The sequence below is a fragment of the Trichechus manatus genome, unplaced genomic scaffold, assembly GCF_000243295.1.
Source record: "Trichechus manatus latirostris isolate Lorelei unplaced genomic scaffold, TriManLat1.0 scaffold00076, whole genome shotgun sequence".
NCBI classification, from domain to species: domain Eukaryota; kingdom Metazoa; phylum Chordata; class Mammalia; order Sirenia; family Trichechidae; genus Trichechus; species Trichechus manatus.
Genome location: NW_004444012.1, coordinates 1,912,450 through 1,935,937, shown reverse-complemented (window position 1 = coordinate 1,935,937; position 23,488 = coordinate 1,912,450). Strand labels below are relative to the sequence as shown.

At 40.3% G+C, this 23,488-nt stretch overlaps 1 protein-coding gene across 2 annotated transcripts in view; it reads right to left on the bottom strand.

Annotated features, from left to right (window-relative positions):
• Nucleotides 1-23,488, bottom strand: part of FMN1 (formin 1) — a 471,169-nt gene that overhangs the window by 89,393 nt on the left and 358,288 nt on the right. For both annotated transcript variants that reach the window (XM_012556758.2, XM_004380593.2), the window contains one exon: nt 19,784-19,876. In XM_012556758.2, the coding sequence (XP_012412212.1) occupies nt 19,784-19,876 (93 nt within the window). The remainder of the gene's footprint in view (nt 1-19,783; nt 19,877-23,488) is intronic.

Below are 23,488 nucleotides of genomic sequence, written 5' to 3'. Positions count from 1 at the left end.
GGAAAGTTCTCCCTCCAGCTTTCTGAAGAGAGCTGAGGACTATGTCACCTGCAGTGTTATCATATTCACAGAAGCCGTGATACTATTTGAAGGTCTAGCTGATAGTAAATTTTTCCCCTAGATTACTAGTAGAAGAGTGGGAGGGTTTGGTACCAGTACCTTAAAGATGCCTCCAAGGAGTAGCATGATTAATAGAAAATTAAACCAAGCCCATTGCTGTTAGGCAATTCTGACTCATGGTGACCCTACAGGACAGAGTTGAACTGGCCCATGGGGACTCCAAGGCTGTAATCTTCAAGGAAGCAAACTGCCACATCTTTCGTCTTTCTCCTGCAGAGCGGCTGGTGGGTTTGAACTACCAACCTTTCGGTCAGCAGCTGAGCGCTTAACCACTGTACTACCAGGTATCCTGCAGTAGCATGATTATAGCCTCTAATCTGCCGATAACTGCGTGTGAAATGACTAAAACCACTTTGTTCCAAATGTACAGCAGCTATGTGAAAGGCATTTTAAAGATCTGGGATTCAACACTCAGGCTGGTTACAGGGATCCCTGGGCTTCGTTATTTCATTAAGCACCAAGGCAAGGATGGCTGCTTGGTGGGAGAAGCAGTAGTCTGGGCAGTGGAGCAACTCTTAGGATGTCTAGGACAGCCATCCAGGAGGGAGGTGGAATGTAAGGAAATGCTACAGACACAAGAGAAAGTTGTGCCAGTGGATCTGCATTCACACACAGCAATGAGTGGACAGTGGTTTTGTACAACTAGACTACCAGAAATGGAGTATGCACACAACTGGTTAAGTCCTAATAGACTGAGAAATCGTCTCTTAAAGAAGAAAATACGGTACAACAACAGACACAAAGACCAACGGAAAAGAATTGAGAACCCAAATGTAAATCCATCCACCTACAGTCAGCTGATCTTTGACAAAGGACCAAAGTCCATTAAATGGGAAAAGACAGTCTTTTTAACAAATGATGCTGGAAAAACTGGATGTCCCTCTGTAAAAAAATGAAACAGGACCCATACCTCATACTATATACAAAAACTAACTCAAAATAGATCAAAGTCCTAAATATAAACCTAAAATGATAAAGTTCATGGAAGAAAAAATAGAGACAACACTGGGGGCCCTAATGCATGGCATAAAGGGAATACAAACCATAACCAACAAGGCACAGACACCAGAAGAGAAACTAGATACCTGGGAGCTCCTAAAGATCAAACACTTATGTTCATCCAAAGACTTTGCCAAAAGAGCAAAAAGAGAACCCATCGAATGGAAAAAAATTTGGACTACAACATATCTGACAAAGGTCTAATCTCTAAAAACCATAGAATACTTCAACACCTAAACAACAAAAAGACAACCCAATTAAAAAATAGGCAAAAGATATGAACAGAAACTTCATCAGAGAAGATATTCAGGCAGCTAACAGACACATGAAGAAATGCTCGAGATCATTAGCCATTAGAGAAATGCACATCAAAACTACAATGAGATACCATCTCACCCGACATTACTGGCACTAATTAAAAAAACAGAAAATGACAAATGTTGGAGAGGTCATGGGGAGACTGGAACTCTTATGCACTGCTGCTGGGAATGTAAAATGGTACAACCACTGTGGAAAACAATATGGTATCTCCTTAAAAAACTAGAAACAGAAATACCACATGAAGCAGCAATTCCACTCCCAGGAATATATCCTAGAGCGATAAGAGCCGTGATATCAACAGACATATGCACACCTACATTCACTGCAGCATTATTCACAATAGCAAAAAGATTGAAACAACCTAACTGCCCATCAACAGATGAATGGATAAACGAATTATGGTACATACATACAGTGGAATACTACGCAAGGATAAAGAACAAGGATGAGTCTGCAAAACATCTCACAACATGGATGAATCTGGAAGGCATTATACTGAGGGAAATAAGTCAATCACAAAAGGGCAAATACTGTATAAGACCACTACTTTAAAAGCCCAAGAAAAGATTTACACGTACACAAAAGAACCATCTTTGATAGTTACAAGGGAGGGGAGGGGTGGGGAGAGGAAATCACTAACTAGATAGTAGACAAGTGTTAACTTTGGTGAAAGGAAAGACAACACACAATATAGGGGACATCGGCACAACTTGACCAAGGCAAAGTCATAGAAGCTTCCTAAACACATCCAAACACCTTGAGAAACCAAGTTACTGAGGTTGAGGGTTGGGGATCACGCTCTCGGGGGACATCTAGATCAACTGGCATAACATAGTTCATAAAGAAAATGTTCAACATCCTACTTTGGTGAGTAGCATCTGGGGTCTTAAAAGCTTGCAAGCGGTCATCTAAGATACATCTATTGGTCCCATCACATTTGGAGCAAAGGAGAATGAAGAAAACCAAAGACACAAGGGAAATACTAGTCCAAAGGACTAATGGACCACATGAACCACAGCCTCCACCAGTCTGAGGTCGGAAGAACCAGATGGTACCTGGCTACCACTACTGACCACTCTGACAGGGATCACAATAGAGGGTCCCTGACAGAGAGGGAGAAATATGTAGAACAAAATTCGAATTCACAAAAAAAGACCAGACTTACTGGTCTGACAGAGAATGAAGGAACCCCCTAGACTATGGCCCCCGGAACACCCTGCGAACTCAGAACTGAAGCCACTTCCAAAGTCCACCTCTCAGCCAAAGATTAGACAGGACTATAAAACAAACAATAACACATGTGGGGAACCTGCTTCTTAGTTCAATTAAGTGTAAGAGACCAAATGGGCAACACCTGCCCCAAAGCAAAGCGAAGGCAGGAAGGGACAGGAGAACTGATGAATGGACACAGAGAACCCAGCGTGGACAGGGAAAGCGGAGAGTGCTGACACATGGCATTAATTGCCAAGTCATGTCACAAAACAATTTGTGTATAAAATTTTTGAATGAAAAACTAATTTGTACTGTAAACTTTCACCTAAAACACAATAAAATTAAAGAAAGAAGAAGAAAATACAGCTTCTCACTCCATCTGCCTCAATTTCTGGAAGATACACACAGACAGGAGTATCTTACAATACAAAAGGTTTATACGACACAGAAACTGTTGCTTGGGGGCAGTGACTTCCATACACAGAGGAACAAAATTTTAAAACAACAAACCTCCAACATTTATTACGGCTTACCCAGCCAGCGGTTTTCGTTATTCCCTTGGCTATTATTTTAGAAATTTTTGCTTGGAATTTTTTTTTTTTTTTTTTCCTTTTTCCTGACAGCTCATTGATCTTGGGTTTAGATTATCACAGTTCGTGGAAAACAACTAGGCTACTTTTTTTTTCACTTGTTCCTCCTTAAATGCCTCTTGGATGTTGTCAATTTAATATTTTTGAGAAAGATATATATATAGACACACACACATATATGGTATTCTAATCTCAGAGTATATGTTGTATGTCCCTGGAGAGAAGGTCACATATATCCAAGTGAATAATTTCATTATTTTAAATTAAGACAGGTGGCGTTTCAAATCAATCCACCTGGAACATGTAATCAAAACACATCAACTTTCATATGAATTCCAGATTCTGGTTTCTTATGTATATTTTCTATAACAGAAAATTGGTAGATAAACTAGTAATTGAAAAAAAATATTATTTTCAATGTGATTTAGAAATAGCTCTTATACGTATACGTTCCATCGACCCCTCCCTTGCCCCATCCCAATCAGAAAGCATTCTGTAGTGTCTGAATGCATCGTGCTGGTTATACACAAAGTGTAATTGGTCAGATTTATTTCTTCTGTTATTCAGTAGCTCACAGTTGAGACTCAACTACAACGACCCTGACAAGCACAGAAAAAACTCATCTAAGTCCTAAGGACGCATCCTGATCCTGCAGGATCCTAATTGCCTGCCACAGCTAAGCGGAGCCTTTGTGAATCTGTCCTTAAACATTCTTTACCCTCTGGGAAAAAAAAAGGTCAACTCGATGGATTTATATGGAATTAAAGTATGGGTTCTGCTTTCCTAGCAGTGGAGCTCTGCTTCGGCTCTGTCAGAGGCAGAATCACTAACCTGGCCATTCAGGAGCCAGACAGCAAATCGGGATTGACTGGAAATGCACGCAGAATTTACCACTGGGCTTTTGAATGACTAGTTTTATTTAAAGGAAGAGTACAGAAAAGGAAATGTCCAAGTTCCCATTCTGTTCCCCACAGCGCAGCAGTATCTGGGCCAACATCTTGTCAATTTTCTGATCATTTATTCCTTTGAAAGGAATAAAAATAGTTAAATCTGGCCGTTAAAATGAAAAACATCTACATGGAGATAAGAATGTGGTATCTTCAACTTTCTCCTCTCGTTCTCACGCCTATACTGGGAAAGTTAATTGTTTTATGCACTGGATTTTTTAAATGCATTGAACTCTATTTAAAATAAGATATACGATCACAGATCTAAACTATACTAAAATAAGACGATTGCCTGATTATATGATTAAAATAAGAAAGGGTCTAGGGGAGTAGATTAAAGGCCATTTGTCTCTGGGAGCTTAGGGAGAAGAAAGTCTTCATAAAGTCAAGTGCATTTAGTGTTAGAACTCTGAGGAGACTCGTCAAGGAGAATATCTCAAAAGTAATCGAGTAGAAATTGTAGCAAATGGGACTTAAGTCCCAGGAAATACATTCGGATTGATGGTGATGGTTCTCAGATGCTAAAGTAGGTGTGTAACATGTGGTGCCTTTGTTGAGTCAGATTCACAAGGCCAGTATTTATGAAACGACTGATTTTTCCACCCATGTAGTCACACAGAGAAATAAGGAGTTTTGAGGAGAGTGAGGAAATGGCACTCCCTGGAAACACTATTTGTCCTGAAGAAGTTATAAGGATCAGAGCAACCACACTTATATTTTGTTATCTGTTATGGATTGAATTGTATCCCAAAAAAATGTGTGTCAACTTGGCTAGGCCATGATTCCCAGTACTGTGTGATCATCTACCATTTTGTTATTTAATGGGATTTTCCCCTGTGTTGTAAATCCTATCTCTATGATGTTAAGGGAGGCTTAGTGGCTCAGTGGTTAAGAGATTTGCTGCTCATCAAAAGGTCGGCAGTTTGAATCCACCAGCCACTCCTTGGAAACTCTATGGGGTAATTCTACTCTGTCCTATAGGGTTACTATGAGTCGGAATCAACTCAACGGCAACGGGTTTATGATGTTAATGAGGCATCATTAAATGCAGTTATATTAATGAGGCAGGACTCAATCTACAAAATTGGGTTGCATCTTGAGTCAATCTCTTTTGTGATATAAAAGAGAGAAGTGAGCAGAGAGACAGGGGGACCTCACATCACCAAGAAAATAGTGCCAGGAGCAGAGCGCATCCTTTGGACCCAGGGCCCCTGCTCTGAGAAGCTCCTAGACCAAGGCAAGACTGAAGACAAGGAAATTTCCCCAGAGCTCACAGAGAGAGAAAGCCTTCTCCTAGAGCTGGTACCCTGAATTTGGACTTCTAGCCTCCTAAACTGTGAGAGAATAAACTGCTTTTGTTAAAGCCATCCACTTGTGGTATTTCTGTTGTAACAGCACGAGATAATTAAGACATTATCTATCTGAATCCTATAGGCAAAAAAGCCCCCCTTCTCCTAGGGCAGGAACTAATGATCAGCATTACAAATCTTGAGGGACTAATTCAAAAAAGCCCAAACCTACGAGTTAAGAGTTCAGATATCAACAGACAAGAACCTCAGGAACAATCAATAATACACTGCAGTAACTTATCTCTAAAACGACCACTATCAGTTCTTTGCCTCCCTGTTCATAAGTCCTGTTCTTCTGTTGAGAAACGGAGTCTATCCCTCTACTCCCTTGAAACTGGCTGACCTGTGATTTATTTAACCAAAAATGACACTGTGCCTTATCCCTGTCCAGTAAGAGGATCCCAGCAGTTTCCATTCCCTTTCTTTTGGAATGTTTGCTCCGGAAAAAGCTGGGCACTATGTAAGAAATCTAACTACCTCAAAACCACCATGTTGTGAGGAAGCTCAAGCCACGGGGAGACACTGCACAGACTCTGATGCCCATCCAGTCTCCACCTCTTCCAGCCATGAAGCCTCCTCATTCCAGCCTAGGTTTCAGACATGTGTATGAAGAAGCTTTCAGATGATGTTTCCAATTCTAGCCACCATCTGACTCCAGTCTCATGGGAGACCCAGGGAAAGAACTACCCAGTTCAGACTAGTCAACTCAAAGAACTATGAGAGAGAATAATAAATTGTTGTTTTAAGCCACTAAGTTTTGAGGTGGTTGGTTATGCAGCAATAGATGATCAGAATATCCACCCTGGATTCCTAAAACATGGTTAGTTATGGTCACCAGGCTGTAATTTCCACTGACAAGTATAAATTTCAGAAGCAGAGATTAAGTTCATCTTGCTCACCACTGTCTCAACAGCAAGTGACACAATGCCTAGAACACAGTAAGAACTTAATATTTGTTTAATAGACAGTTTGAACAACTATATCTGTGCTAGAATGGGAAAAGAAAGACCCATGGTCAACAAAGTATTTTAGATGAAACTAAATTCTGATTTTGCCTAAGCATTGTAAGTCACAGCAAAACACAAGGAACCATAAGGGAAGAGTAAAAGGAAGACAGAGAACAAACATTGTACATGATTAGGGTGGCACAAATGATTGATTAAGCACTCAACTACTAACCGAAAGGTTGGTAGTTCAAACCCATCCAGAGGTACCTCAGAAGAAAGGCCTGGTGCTCTGCTTCCAAAAGGCCACAGCCTTGAAAACCCTACAGAGCACAGTTCCACTCTGCAACACATGGGGTCTCCATGAGTTGGAATCGACTTGACAGCAACTCGTTTGGTTTTTGTTTTTTATGTTAGATATGGTTCTGGGTGGTTGACATACATTAGCTGATTTGATCCTCACAATACCCTTATAGTGTTGATATTCTGACCTCTATCTTCAAGTTGAGGGACTCAGTTTGGATGACATTTCCCAAGGTCAGACAGCCAAGGGAAGAGATTTGAACTTGGACTCAGGTTTGTGTAATTCCAAAGCCACCCTCTTTTCACTACCATCTCCCAGGAGACTACAACAGAAACGCTGGGAAAACAATTTGAAAGAGATGCAAAACCCACCGCTTGACTCGTACCCAGGACTATCTAGTTCTACTAGCTGCCGTCAACATGTTGGAGCCTATTTCACCACATGAAGCTCAGACCAGTTACAATTAATGCCACAGCCATGACTACAAATTGGCAACCGATGCCAGAGGAGGCTTAAGGTCAAGAAAGCAGATGATCATGCACGTACATTATGTCAGTAATTAGACCTAATCCTAGAATCGTGAAACCGAAGGGAAGAAATGAAGGGAAGGACGGTGCCCTGCTCGGAAGAACAGCAATTTCAAACAGAGTCTTCAGTGGACTCCTATGTTATCTACTTGATTATGTAGCGCTTCCCTAGAATTATTATACTACAATTACTCCACAAATTTTATTTTTTATTTTGGCAAGGAACTAGGTTGGTGCAATGAGCTCAGTAGGCAGACAGTTTGTTCATTTCAATGAATAACTGGAATGTCAACAAGTTGGTAGATGTTAGGGGGAGAGGCGGAGTGGAAAATAACAAAGATCCTGGTGCCTGACTCTGAGGTCGGGGAAGGATGTGCTATCAAGGCCTGGCAACTCAAGAGGCTAAACCCTCAGTATTTGCTAAATTTGTAAAAGGACACAGAGTGACAGTACATAATCCCCACAGTGAGACAACCACTGTTGAGCCCTGTTCAGAGCCATTCTAATCTACTCAAACACACATTTTACTTTGCAGAAGAAAAACGGCATACATAAACCAAAACTCATGTTTGAAAAACTGGTAGAAAAAGGTAGACGTATTTCTTCTCTATTCAGATGATTTACAGAACAAATAAGGGATTAAATGATTCCCTTCTCACCTTACAAGTTTTTAAAGCTGCAGTGTCTCCAAAAAAGGAAAAGCAAATTTCTCCTCATTCTCCCGTCTGCTAGAAAGCGGAGTGTTGAGTACCACAGTAATTAGCAATTTATCAAGGCCATTTAGAATTGTTGACTCTAGTGGCATTTACTGCCATTTTCCATCACTTAACCACTGGGACAAGGTACTCAGGCTCTTTGTGGGTCCCAAGGATCACGTGCTTGCAGTTTAACTCCACTGCCACTAGATGGTGATATTGTTGATTTTGGTAGCCATGATACGTGATCCGTAAGACATGGTATCTTTAGTGGAATTATGGAAGTCCCTTCCGTCATTAAGATACAACTATAGAAATTACAAAGATACTTGAAAATAAAATACTTTAATGGCAAAAGAATACAATTCTGTAAAAAAGCTCCCTGCATATCTGGTACTTTTAACTTAGGCTAATTCTACTTACTGATTTTACTCTAATTACTTACTGGTGGTCCATAAACTGTAATTAACATAACAAGGAAGGTTCAAGTTTGAGAGAAACCCAGCTTATCTTCATTGCTTTTGGGTTTTAGAGGAAATAAACAGGACGAACATGGCTTTCCTTGTAGTACTTAAGAGCTTTCTCTGTGACGCGTAATTATTTGAACTTGAACTGCTGCTATTCTCACCCCAAGGAAGTAAAACTTTGTGGCTGACTTTCTGAGCATGCCCCTCTGAAGCACCTGATCGGATTGTGATAAAATGACCGAGAAAGTAATAGTAGTAGCAGCTGACTTGCATAGAGCAAGACTCTGTGCTGTATGCTCTACATACATTATCTCATTTAGTGCTGAGCTCCTATTACTGCTGTCCCGATTCCTCTAAAACAAAATGAACTCTGCAGAAGAAACAGGGCTGTATTATTTTCAAGACCGAAGAAATCTTTCCAGAGTTGTACATTATCTGCAAAACTACCTCTTATATCATATGTATTCTACAAAATAACTCACAGAAGGCAATCTAGGTGTTAAGTTCTTCCATCACAGAGAAGACAATAATTGGGTAAGTCAAAGACAAGTCACGGGATAGCAACGGCAATCAATCACTGATTAAAAACTCGATGACAGCTGTAAAGAATCCAAAGAGGAAGTGGTAGCTGGGCCAAAAATTCCATGAAGCAATTTATCATGAAAACAACTATTACGCAAGAATGCAGAGCTCAATACTGATTCCATAAACTACTTGTCACCACAGTTCTTTACAAAGGACAATCAAAATCTTTGCTGTTATTGTTGGAAAGGTAGAAAGGTGTCTATTAGGACTGTAGGAATTTGAGTCCCAAGGGCTAAGCTAGATGGAGAGAGAAAATACTTATTTCTATTTACCCACAAGGATCTTGGTAAAGAGAGAAAATAAGTGATTTTCCAAGTTATTAGGATAGTACAATAACAACATTCGGATTGTGCCCACACTGATCTTGAGTAAGTTACTCAGTCAGTTATCTTTCTGGAAAGTTACGAATGACAAAATCAGCCTCAAAGTATTGCTGGAAAGAAGAAAAGAAGCACTATGCATCAACTGTTGAATCCAAGAAGATTCTGAATTGAAAACTTAAGAGGGAAGTTTTAAACAAATTGGGGTTTCTCACAGAGGTTGGTGATAGGATAATAAATACAACAATGAAATACAAAATGGGAGAATTGATAAGTGGACAAGAAAGTCTATACATAGAGAGAAAAGAGCTTGGCCCACTTGGCTCAGTCCCCTACTTCTGTTCTACCAGGGGGATGGATGTTCTACTCAACAAAAAGGGGTTACTGAAACTGCAGTGCCAGAATTTCATCAAAGGATCTTGGATTCTGCCATGGAAGGGGAAATGAAGGGATAAAACATCACCATCATGAGGTGGGCCCTAGAAATACTGATACAGTTAAAGGTTCTATCCAAACTTGTAAATATCAATTTAATGAACAGTCCCTGTTCTACGAAAGCAATCTGGTCTCGTGAGCTTGGAGCCATTGTCTGTGTGGGGGGGGGGGGGGGGGCGTGTGTGCGCATGCGCGCGCAATATCTAAATATCTGCTGCTCTAGAGAAGGCCCTCTAAGAGTTTATGATTTTTGTCCCCAGAACTATTAATAACAATTAATGATATTTACAGACTTCCTAGTATCATACCATGTTCGCATTTTGGGAATAAACTTCATTTGGTCCTGAAATGTGCTATGTTAAAGTGAAACTGGTCGGTAGTTTTCTTTTTATTTTGGTGCAGTCTCTTTTTTTCAAGTTTTTTCGTTTTTGTGCTTTAGGTAAAAGTTTACAGAGCAAATTAGTTTTTCATTAAACAATTAACACACAAAATGTTTTGTGATATTGGCTGCCAATTCCATGATGTGTCAACACTCTCTCCTTTTCCACCCCGGGTTCCCCATTTCCATTCATCCAGTTTTCCTACCCCTTTTGTCTTGTCTTTGCTTTTGGGCTGGTGTGCCCATTTAGTCTTGTATACATGATTGAACTACAAACTATATTCCCCATATGCGTTATTGCTTGTTCTATAGACCTCTCTAATCTTTGGCTAAAGGGTGAACTTCAGGAGTGACTTCAATACTGAGTTAAAAGAGTGCCTCAGGGCCATACTCTTGGGGTTGCTCCAGTCTCTGTCAGGCCAGTAAATCTGGTCTTTTTTGTGAGTTAGGATTTTGTTCTACATTTTTCTCCAGCTCTGTCTGGGTCCGCCTGTTGTGATCCCTCTCAGAGCAGTCGGTGGTGATAGCCAGGCACCATCTAGTTGTTCTGGGCTCAGTCTGGTGGAGGCTGTGGTAGTTGTAGTCCATTAGTCCTTTGGACTAATCTTTCCCTGTGTCTTTGGTTTTCTTCATTCTCCTTCGTTCCAGATGGGGTGGGACCAGATGTATCTTAGATGGCCACGCACAGGCTTTTAAGACCCCAGATGCTACTCACCACTGTCAGACGTAGAACATTTTCTTTATAAACTATGTTATGCCAATTGAGCTAGATGTCCCCCGAGACCATGGTCCCTAGCTCTCAGCCTAGTAACTCGGTCCCTCAGGGAGTTTGGATATGTTTGTGAAGCATCTATGACTTTTCCATGGTCAAGGTATTCTGACCTCCTCAGTATTGTGTTCTGTCATACCATTCACCAAAGTTACCATTTATCTACTATCTAGTTAGTGTTTTTCTCTCCCTACCCCTCTCCTACCTCATAAAAGATTTTCCTCATCAAAGATTGTTTGTTTCTGTGTGTAAATCTTTTCATGAGCTTTTATAATAGTGGTCTCATAAAGTATTTGTCCTTTTGTGATTGACTTATTTCACTCAGCATAATGCCCTCCAGATTCATCCATGTTGTGAGATGTTTCACAGATTCATCCTTGTTCTTTATCATTGTGTAGTATTCCACTGTGTGTATGAACCATAGTTTACCCATTCACCTGTTGATAGGCACTTAGGCTGTTTCTATCTTTTTGCTATTGTGAAAAATGCTGCAGTGAACATGGGTGTGCATATGTCTATTGTGATGGCTCTTATTTCTCTAGGATATATTCCTAGGAATGGGACTGCTGCATCGTACGGTATTCTAACTCTTTAAGGAAGTGCCATATTGCTTTCCAAAGTGGTTGTACCATTTTACATTCCCACCAGCAGTGCATAAGAGTTCCAATCTCCTCGCAGCCTCCCCAACATTTGTTATTTTCTGTTTTTTTGAGTAGTGCAAGTAATGTTGGGATGAGATGGTATCTCATTGTAGTTTTGATTTGCTTTTCTCTAATGGCTAGTGATCAGAAGCATTTACTCATCTGTCTGTTAGCTACCTGAATGTCTTCTTTGGTGAAGTGTCTATTCATATCCTTTGCCCATTTTTAATCAGATTCTTTGACTTTTTGTTGTAGAGGTGTTGGATTGTCTTATAGATTTTAGAGATTAGACCTTTGTTGGATATATCATACGCAAAAGTTTTTTCCCAGTTTGTAGGTTCTCTTTTTTTTACTCTTTTGTTTTTTTTCCCCAGGTTTTTATATCAGTATTATACATACATGAAAATAATTTAAAAGTTTTTCTTCTTTTTGCAAAATTTTTCACTGGCAAGAATGAAAAAGAAAAAGAGAACCAGAGTTACTAAAAATACAAAAACTATTGGATGCCTGGCCAGAAATGGAGAGGGGACACAGGGAGAGAAAGAGGGAGAAAGGGAAAAGGAGAGGGAGGGAGGAGGAGGAAGAGGAAGGAGAAGGAAGAGACAGACATAGACAGACTGACTTCCTGGGAACACTATAGGCTCTCTGCAAAGATTTTTAAAAAAAATTGGATTCAAACTAACCCTTTCAGATGAGTCCTCTTAATAAACCTCCGATAAGATAGGTTTCTGCCCTTTCCAAGGATTACTGCTCTGTTACTCCAGTGATGCAAAGATCACAACAGATCATCTTAAGTGTTGGTCATTTGATGAAGGTTTGGAACTATCCATGCTTGGACTTCCTTGAGTAGCAATGAGATATACAAGAACCCATTTTGGCCCATGCAGAGCACATATTTTCCCAGCCGTAATTCCTCCTTCCACATGCTCTGTAAAGAATGTAAGAACTATTTCCTCTCACAGGTCATCACATTGTCTGGACCACCGACTCTTCCAGATCTCTGTAACCTTAATGCTTGAATATAATGACTCAGATGGTTTTGTTTCTACTTTTTTGGGAGATGAACTGAGGAGATTGCCTAATACTCGTAATTTGCAGTTTAGAGGTTCACTTGTGGCCTCTGTCAATCTAATCTGACCTAAGTATTTATAAAGAATGGATTATATGCATACACCAGCACAGAAAGATGTTTTGGCATCCAAGAGAGCTGACCACAAGATTTGCATTGCATACCAAAAATGAATCTTACCAGAATCTGGCATGATTTACCAACTCTGAAAGGATTTAAACAGGAAACACACAGGGCTGGACGGGGGGTGGACGTGCACGCACGCACGCACGCACGCACGCACGCACGCACACAGTTTATCCAGGCACTTTACAAGATTTGGGCCTTTTGTTCATTAATTCACCAAATGATTATTAACACCTGCCACGAAGTATCCAACTATTTAGATAATTCCCTTTGCAGCATTCAGTGTAGGGAGGGGGACCCTTCCCCAGCTTGGTAAGTTTATTTATTTATTCATTTATTTGTTTTTTGACTAGGAAACAGGTTCTTGAAGTTAAGAACATCTCTAATCTCAGCTAGTCAAAGAACCTTAGAGGACAGTTTGATATTCAGACTCTTTTTGAGTTTGGCTGCATTCACGAATGCCGGGTAAAATTAATGGAGAAGGAGAGAAGGCCAAGTGTGGGAGTGCTGGCGTTAGAGCCAGTTTAGGTTCCAGCCCTCCCTGCCAAAGCTATAAATACAAATGACCGGTTTAACAATGCGAAAAGACCACCTACAAGATCTCTACCTAGGATGTAATCAGCTGCTCTGCGCCTTCTTTCAATTACAGAATCCCTGCCATGTTTATGGGGACTTTTAATGTGAGCATCACATTTTTGAAGACCATATCATTATGACCATGTTTGATCTGAGGGTGGGAAAACATGAGCCCAAATAATGTCTGCACAAGGTTACTCCGGCCTGAGCTGTAAACTGCAATCGACAAAAGCCTACTGGGGAAAAGAAAACATGTAAGGAAGAAGGCTTAGACGCCATGGCGACGGTGACTCTGAAAAGTGTTGCCATTAAAATTGCTTTCACTTCTGCTCAGGAAATGAAATTAGTTAAGGAGAAGCACCATGGTTTTGTCAAACAACACTATTTAAGGGCATTTTTGAGAAGGGAAGGACGAAACAGACACTTGAGTGTGGCAACAGGATATGATCTACAAAAGAAAAATTAAATCATCATGATTGTTAAAAGAACTGAATTGCAGCTTATGTAAAAATAAGCCTGTCCGTGTATCAACTGAGTCACAACGCATGTGACTTCTCAGGCAAGAATAATGCAATTGCTAAAGAATTTATGAATGATCCAAACAAAAAAATCCATCACCATTGAGTTGATTCCAACTCATAGTGACCCTATAGGACAGAATAGAACACACCACAGAATTTCCAAGGCTGTAATCTTTACGGAAGCAGACTGCCACATCTTTCTCTCTGAGAGTGGTGGGTTTGAACCACTAACCTTTCAGTTAGCAGCCAACCCCTTAACCACTGCACCACCAGGGCTCCTTTTATGAAAGATAAGGGCCCTTAATAGAAAACTAGCTTTCCTGTCAAATACTTTGTATAAGCTGTTCTATAGAAGTACAGGAATGCCTTCTCTTCATTGTGATTATTATATTACACCCTGTGCTCAGATACTCCAGTACTTCAGGAACCCTCTCATTCTAGACTCTTTCTTGAGGGCTATCTCATTTCATTCCTATGGCTTAAACTACTACCTCTGAAGTCTCACTGAGATCTCTTCCACAGAACATCTCTACCTGTGTGTGTCCCATATATACATCAAAATTAACATATCCAAAGTTTACCTCGTTGTCCTCCATCCCAAATCTGGACTTCTTTATCAGTATCCAGCCAGTTGTCTATGCAAGAAAATGGGAATTATCTTCTCCTCTCTTTCTTTTTTTTCTTCCAATGGCTTATCCAGTTCTGCAACTCCTAAAAACTTTATAAATGTGTTCCTTATTTTTTGTCATTGCTTTTGCTCAAGTCCTTACCATCTGTTATGGATTGAATTGTGTCCCTCAGAAATGTGTGTCAATGTGGCTAGGCCACAATTCCCAGTATTATGTGACTGTCCACCATTTTTATCATCTGATATGATTTTCCTATGTGTTATAAATCCTACCTCTATGATGTTAATGAAGCAGGGTTAGGGGCAGTTAGGTTAATGAAGCAGGACTCAATCTATAAGATTAAGCTGTATGTTGAATCAATCTCTTTTGAGATATGAGAGAATTGAGCAGAGAGACAGGGGGACCTCATGTCACCAAGAATGAAGAACCAGGAGGGGAGCATGTCCTTAGGACCCAAGGTCCCTGTGCTGAGAACCTCCTAGACCAGGGGAAGATAGAAAAGAACGACCTTCCCCTAGAGCTGACAGAGAGAGAAAGCTTTCCCTTGGAGCTGGCACCATGAATTCGGACTTCCAGCCTCCTAGACTGTGAGAGAATAAATTTGTTTGTTAAAGTCATCCACTTGTGGTATTTCTGTTACAGCAGCACTAGATAACCAAGATGCCATCATTTCCCTGGATTACTGTAAAATAGCTTAATAGACTGATCTCTTATTTTTCCAACTCTTCTTTATATTGCTGTCAGTTATAATGTATTTCTTAACAGCCAGGACAATAATACCAAAATGATCCCCTCTCAAAGATAAACCCAATGTGACCATTTCGCTTCCATGCATACTATTTTTCAAAGGCTCTCAGTTGCCTACAAGCAAAGTTTTTTTAGCTAGTCTTGTAGACTCTTCCCTCCATTTTTGGTCTCGTGTTTTCCCACATGCCCTGTGATCTAGCCACACTGAGTCTCCTGCCATGTCTTTCTTCCTTCTAAGACTTGCAGTGCTTTTCCTCTGCCTGGATTCGCTGCACAACTTCGTCTGCCGAGACCTTCTAATCCTTGGTTTCCTCATCTGTAAGTAGGGTGATAACAGTGCTTACTTCAGAGGGTTGTAATGAGAATAAGAAAGGTGACCTGCTCCCCATAATGTCTGCATATAGAGGCACTCAGTAAATGTTAGCTATCATTGTCATCATCATCATCTTTGTTCTATTTCAAGTATGAACAAAAATATCTCCTTTGCTCAAAGTCTTACCTGACTTACTTGGAACCATGAGGCATTCTTCCTCCCTGATACTATACACATGATAATAGCAGCATATTTCATTAATCCCAAAATTGATGGAATTCTCACATTTTTGCATCTCCTACAATCTATGAGATGTCACGGTTTAACTGGCAGCAGCCTTTCTTAGTGTGGTTCTTGAGTGCTGTCGAGCTGATGCCGACTCACAGCAACCCCGTATGTCAGAGAAGAACTACCCCACAGGCTTTTCTTGGCTGTAATCTTTGTGGAAGCAGGTCAAGGTCTTTCTCCCACAGAGCCACTGGGTGTGTTCGAATAGCCAACTTTTCGGTTAGCAGCCAAGCGCTTAACCATTGTGCCACCGGGGCTCCTTCTTTCTCAGTAGTACATATGATAATGGTGCCTCTCACAGTGACTGGCATCTTACATGACATGAAATACTATATTTAAGCTGTCTAGTGTAATTACTGTAATATTTTAATTATCCAAGGGTGGCTAGTACATATTTGTGGTAGGGTAAGAAATCTGAAAATTTCTATGAATCAGTGAAATAGCTACATAAAAAGGGACTACCATTTCGAACTCAAGAGTGGCCATGCAATATTTTGAATACACTGCAAGTTGGCAAAGCCTCACCCTCTGAATCGAGTCATGTCCTAATGAAGCAGAATGCCATCTCCTCTCTCAGTTAAGCAGACCTACTTGAGAGCCAAACAATGGCCAGACTCAGAGCAAAAGTGGAAATGGGGTTAGCTCATGAAACTCTGCCTTCCAACAGCCCAAGAGCCAAGCTGACAAGGTGGAGAACAATGTGACACAGACAGTGAAGGAATGACACAAGGAAGGCCTCGAGACCTTGTTTCTAGACCAGCACTGTCAACAGAAATATAATGAAAGTCACACAAATCTTTTTAAAATTTCTAGTAGCCACACTAGAAAAAAAAAAGAAATAGGTAAATTAATATTAATGATATATTTTATTTATTTAACTCAACAGATCCAAAATATTATCCACGCAAGTAAATAAAGGAAGCCTTTATATACTTTGGAAACCCTGGTAGTATAGTGGTTAACAGCTCTGGCTGCTAACCAAAAGGTTGGAAGTTTGAATCCACCAGGCGATCCTTGGAAACCCTATGGGGGCAGTTCTACCATGTCCTAGAGGGTTGCTATGAATTGGAATTGACTCGATGGCAACGAGTTTGGTTTTGGTTTCTATAAACTTTATATACTATAGGGTCGCTATGAGTTGGAATCCACTTGATGGCAATGGGTTTGGTTTGGTTTTTTATATACTTTGGGAAATTCCTATCCAATCACCTGGCATTTTCAAAACTAGCATTCCAGAACATTTACTGCAAGCAAAGTCACAAACATATCACCCCTATACTGCTTTTAACATTCAATCAATACAAAAAATTATAAACGAAATATTTTACTTTTTTTTTTGTACAAAATCTTCAAAATCCAATTTGTGTTTTACACTTACAACGCATCTTGGCTCAAATTAGCCACATTTCAATTGCTCATCAGCCACACGTGGCTGGTGGCTGTCATACTGGACAGCGCAATTCTAGACTGTGTTTTTGACCAACTCAGTTAAGAAATGAGATATTAGTAACAGCCTATTGAACGGTGGTCCTTTCCATCAAGCCATGTTGAGATCTTTAAGACTCCAACAATATTATATTTTATTTTTCTATTTTTAAATTCTTTAACAGAATGGTAAATGTTTCCTTTAAATTCCTTTTGTGCCAAAAATTCCTTTTTTTGTAACTGGTTTTCTTTTAACCATGATTTGAACTTATCCCTAATATCCTTCCCACATTCCCTTCATTATGTTGGTTAAAGGAGAGCTGACGGGATTCAATTAGACAGTCCTTGGGAGAGAGACAGGAAGTAAATGATTCGTCTTAGTATTCCCGTTGTCTGCCACAGTGCCAAACATGTAGCAGGTTCTGAACAAATACCTCTGAATACACATTAAAAGGTGACCGAAGCTTGACAACAGTGGCTCTGAACTTGGGCTTAACATGGGAAGGGAAGTAACAAAAAATGCTGATGCCTGGTCCCATTCCCAGAGATGCTGGTGTCAGTGGTCTGGGGTTTGGCCTTGGTGTCAAGACTTTTTAAATCTTCCCCAAGTGATGAGTGTGCCGCCAGGGTTGAGAAGCATTCATTGCTCTAGGGCTTTCTTAGAACAGCTTTCTGTGGTCACACCCTTGCTTCCCTAAAACACGGTCCAGTTTGTCTCGCCAATTTCTCCTCTCTGAGCACAGCAAAAGTTTCTTAAGAAACCTAGCAGAGAAGAAGCTAACAGGTAACTCCAAACTGTGATTTGCAAATTATTTATCCAAAACACTCAAGATGATTGTCAAGGTTCTGAACCTATCTATATTTATCTTTTTTTTTTACCAAAAAAGAATAAGATTCACACTACAAATGCTTTAAGATGCTAGCTGGTTTGAAGAAAAATATTGAAACCATTAGAGCATACAGGCAGATAACACCCAGGTATATATACACACTGCAGAATTATTCAGATAAAGAAAATAACAATTAAAAATAAAAATAGAATCCAAGTAGGTGAGTCTAGTTGCAAATTAAGGCTACATATGTCAGCAGCAGAAATTATTAATTGGGGATAAGCAAAGGGAAAATTTTATATTTTCCTACAGACCATTTAGGTTATATTTACATGGTATGATTATAAAGCAATGAGTTTACTCTGATGAGTTAACTATAAAACCTACTAATCATAGTCACATAGCACGTAAGTGTCGGCATCCCTGCTTGCTCTCGAGATGGCCCTTTGCCTGACAGCATGACTTCCATCACATATGAGGTCCAGGAAGGGCCAGAAGGGACCTCTGACTTCTCTGGCTTCAATGCTAACAAGCCCTCATCATGCAGGGACTGAACGATCTCCGCCTCCAGGGAGCAGCTGGAATGAAGTTCCTCTGACTCAAGGACTGAGAATTTCTCTGGCAATTCCCAAGGTGGTTTGGCCATACTTTACGTATTCACCCTGATGAACAGTTTGGTTGATGGTGTGGTATCATGTGGCCTTACTCAATAGAAACAACATGTTGACATACCCCCAACTGTTCTACACACACTTCCTCCAGCTTTCTAGCAAAGATAAATCCTCCCCACAACCACTCCACACCTTCATTGTTGTTCCACATCTTAAGCTGAATCTGAGAAGTCAGAATAGGAAATACCCAAAAGGCATCAAACTTCCAAGCTCACTAATAAAACCAAAACCAAATCCACTGGCGTCGAGTTGATTCCTACTGACAGCAACCCTACAGGACAAAGTAGAACTGCCCCATAGAGTTTCCAAGGAGTGCCTGGTGGATTCAAACTGCTGACCTTTTGGTTAGCAGCCATAGCTCTTAACCACTACGCCACCAGGGTTTAGCAATCAACAAAAAAGTTCCCTACTTTTGCCAAAATCGTGGAGGAAGGAACAGGACCTGATAAGGATTTCTAAATAACGCACCGGGTCTCACGCATATCACTTCCATCTGCTAACTGCAAAGGGCTGATGTGTGCCAAGTGATTGGTTGTGTGACATTCACCTGACCCCAATTTTCCTTTCTGAAAAGGAATGGGAAATACAACACAAGTCTCCAAGTTGCTAAACTCATAAAACCAGGGAAGTAATCACTATGCACCTGTCCAAGACTGTATAAGCCTTGCAGATACATCACGTGTCGGTCAACATGTACAAAATGAACAGCTCTAAAGAGACAAAAAGGCTTCCTTCAAAAATTTACAAAAATAGGAGCGACGCTGAAAGATTTAAACTATTAAAAGGATTGAAAGGTGATGCAAAAGTTACAGGACAACTCCATCCACATCGAGTATGTAACCACTATGGGAAGATGGACTAACAGAATCATTGCAACTGCATAAGGTCAGCCGGGGTACAAGGGGCAGGGAGCCTCAGAGAAAGACCTGTGCAATAAAAGCTATTTCAAAGCATCAAGGGTGTGCAGCCGACAAAGATTCCTACCTTTCTGGAAGAACTCTTCCAACTTGTTCTTGAAAGGCTGGAGATATTCCTTTGGAGACTCCTCACACACCACCATCATCTGCTTCTCACTTGCTGTGAAGAGAAGTTCAGAGTTAGGCTTGGTGAAGAACACACATTTGCTGAGTTCCTACTAGGAGCCTGGCATTGTGCTTACCAGCACTTGAGTATCAACTGTGCAGAATTCTTATCAACCTTCATCCACATGCCAGAAAAAAAAGCACAAAACCAGAAACAAGGAGCAAATAAACCCTGAGACAAACAAACAAACAAGCAAGTAAACAAAAATAATTAGTTTACTCTGCACGTCTCTGTAGGAACAGGGAGTCACCTTCAACTTTTCTTAAAGATGCACACAAACCTCTGACTTGAGACAGGTGAAGTATTCTGCTTGTGGTTCCCCCCAAATAAAGAGAGGCGAAGCTACTTCAGGAGTGTCCCAGGGAATTAAGAGCCCTAACCCTCTTCAGATGCACACCCCAAAAGTAGTCTGAAATAGTCTTTGCAGAAACTCTCAGGCATCCAAGCTGCATGGAACGATCAAATTGACAACTCCTTGGGATGACAAACACACCTCAGCATGAGAACTGAGGCCAGGTTAATTAATCAGTTGTCACTGGGTCAACTCCAACTCATGGTGACCTCATGTGTATCGGAACAGAATCGTGCTTCATAGGATTTTCAATAGCTTATTTTTAGAAGTATATTGCCAGGCCTTTCTTCCCAGGTACCTTTGGGTTAGTCTTGAACCGCCACCCTTTCAGTCAGCGGCTAAGCTCATTAAATGTTTTACCACCCACAGACTTCTGATGCCAGGTTAGAGAGGACAGTATCTGCTCTTCATGCTTCTCATCCACCTGCCCTTCCCGTTAGAATTTTACCAACACACTTGGAATAATTTTATATGTGCTTTATTTCAGACAGAGTATCTGGAATTTACAATAGAACTGTTTTTGATGATCAAGCCACCTCAAACTGGATAGTTGTGATTTGGCTACAAGGAAACTACAATAATCCATAGTTCACCATCACAAAGGGCACTTAGCCCAGGCCAGAAGCATTTCCCCAAGGTTTTTAGATGCCTGTGTCAGTTGCTGAAAGAACTGGAGAAAGAAAGGCTTCATTTCTCCAAAGCTACAGCAATCATTATAGCTTTTGTCTGCTGACCACAGTCAGAAATTACTGACCTGTTCTCCTCCAAGGGCATAGATTGAAACATTGGGTTTTCACCATAAATAAATCATGCCACCTGATTAAAAAAATAGAGAAACATTCACTCCGGATTTTGGAGGAATCTACAGAAGCACAAGGGTAAGGTATTTTGGAAGAAAAGGGTTGCAAAAAAGAAGCCTTTATTTAGTTTGGGAAGTTCCCATTCAATAATTTGGCGTTTTCAAAACTACCATCCCGGAACATTACAAGAAGCAAAGCAACACACGTTTCAGTCCCAGAGCACAGAAAATTCAAAAGAGGTCACTCAAGTGTCCCATGAAATTAGTTATCTGCCACTTTTATCTTGTAAAGTTGTCAACTACACTGCTGAAATCCTACACAATTCTGGGAGTCTGTAAGACTGTGCTGAAGAAGAAAGCATGACTTGAGGGAGCCCTTATGCCGTTTTCTGAGTCAAGTTCAGAATAACCCACACTCTCAGAGGTATCTGCCAGGATCGGTCAGGAGACAGGGATGCTAGGTCTCAGCATAGGAGAGTCTAAATTCAGCCCATTGCTATTTTCTAAAGGTTTTAAATACAGTGTGTCTTAGTTATCTAGTGCTGCTATAATAGAAATACCACAAGTGGATGGCTTTAACAAACAGAGATTTATTTTTTCACAGTCTAGGAGGCTAGAAATCCGAACTTATGGTGCCAGCTCCAGGTGATGCCAGCTCCAGGTGATGCCAGCTCCAGATGAAGACTTTCTTTCTCTGTCAGTTCTGGGGGAAGGGCTTTATTAGCAGTCTTCCCCTGGCCTAGAAGCTTCTCAGCGCAGGGGCCTGGAGTCCAAAGGACATGTGCTCCTGGCTCTTCTTGCTTGGTAATAATGAGGTCCCCCTGTCTCTCTGCTCACTTCTCTCTTTTATATCTCAAAAGAAACGGACTCAAGATACAACGTAATCTTGTAGATTGAGTCCTGCCTCATTAACATAACTGCCACTAATCCTGCCTTATTAACATCATAGAGGTAGGATTTACAACATTCGAAAACCACATCAGATGACAAAATGTTGGACAATCACACAATACTGGGAATCATGACCTAGCCAAGATAACACACATTTTTGGGGACACAATTCAATCTATAATAATATCTGCTATTAGCTACCCTGACAACCATTCCACTGTCCATTGGGATGTGAAGATTGATTTTTTTTATTTTAAATGACCTACCTAACAGAAAAGGCCCTAGTGTCACAACGGTTAAGTGCTCAGCTGTTAATTGAAAGATGGGCAGTTCCAACTCACCCTACAGCTCTGCAGGATAAAGACCAGGCGATCTGCTTTCATCAAGATTATAGTCAAGAAAGTCCTATGGGGGCAGCTGCACTCTGTGGTGTGGTGTCACTATGAGTCGAAATCTACTCTCCATGCCCCAACATCTAACAAGAACCACCACACCTTACTAAAGAAATATACCTCCTGCCTTGGAACAAATGAGAAACAAATCGCTCAAAACCAGCCAAATCATCATTTCAAAACATTGATGTTTTCATATTCTTACCTTTCTTTAGTAAGCTTATTTGTCCTCTCTGCAACAATTACTTTATAACTTCTCTACTATTATCAGACCTCCCTTTACCTCTTTCCCAGTAGATGGACCCGTGGTCAAATGGGAATCACCACCCTCCCACCACTATTCTCTAAGTAGGGGTGCTCTGGACGAAAGTGGTAGAAGAGGAAAGAGAGTATTACAGTAGTAATAATGACTCTTTATCACAATAAAATGAAGAAAATGCTAAAGTTTTGAACTTTCTTTTAATTACAAAATTAATACTTGCCTATTATTAATTAAAGAATGTAGAGGTATTTAAGAAAAAAAAAAGGTCCTTTCCTGCATTACTTGAGTATATTAATTTGAACAGAGCAGATATTTGACTAACAGTAAATATTTACACCCAGGAATGTGATATGTCTCTCAATTTATCTAGTCCTTATTTTATGTTTTTCAATAAAATTTTCCAGATTTATTATAAAGGCCTATATTTTTCTTATATACTTTTTTAGATAGTTTATAATTTTGTCAACTTTTTAATTTGCATTTTTTTTAACCCATTTCCATTTCTAACTGACTATTTTTGGCAAAGAGAAGAGCTATTTATATCTTTATCTCGTATTCAATTTACTGAATTTTGGTATCAGCCCTGATATCTCTATTTGTTCTTCCCAGATACAAGTTTTGAGTCTTTAGCTATTACACACCTAAACTCTGCCGTTCTTGAGTTTTTAAAAATTTAACTGGTTTATTTTTAACTGTTATTTAGCTATCCTTTGTATAAACTGGAGCCCTGGTGGTGCAGTCGTTAAGAGCTTGGCTGCTAACCAAAAGGTCAGCAGTTCGAATCTACCAGCCACTCCTTGGAAACCCTATGGGGCAGTTCTTTCTGTCCTATAGGGTCGCTATGAGTTGGGATCGACTCGATGGCAATGGGTTTTCTGGTTTTGTAGAAATTATATGTAATTTTAATTAC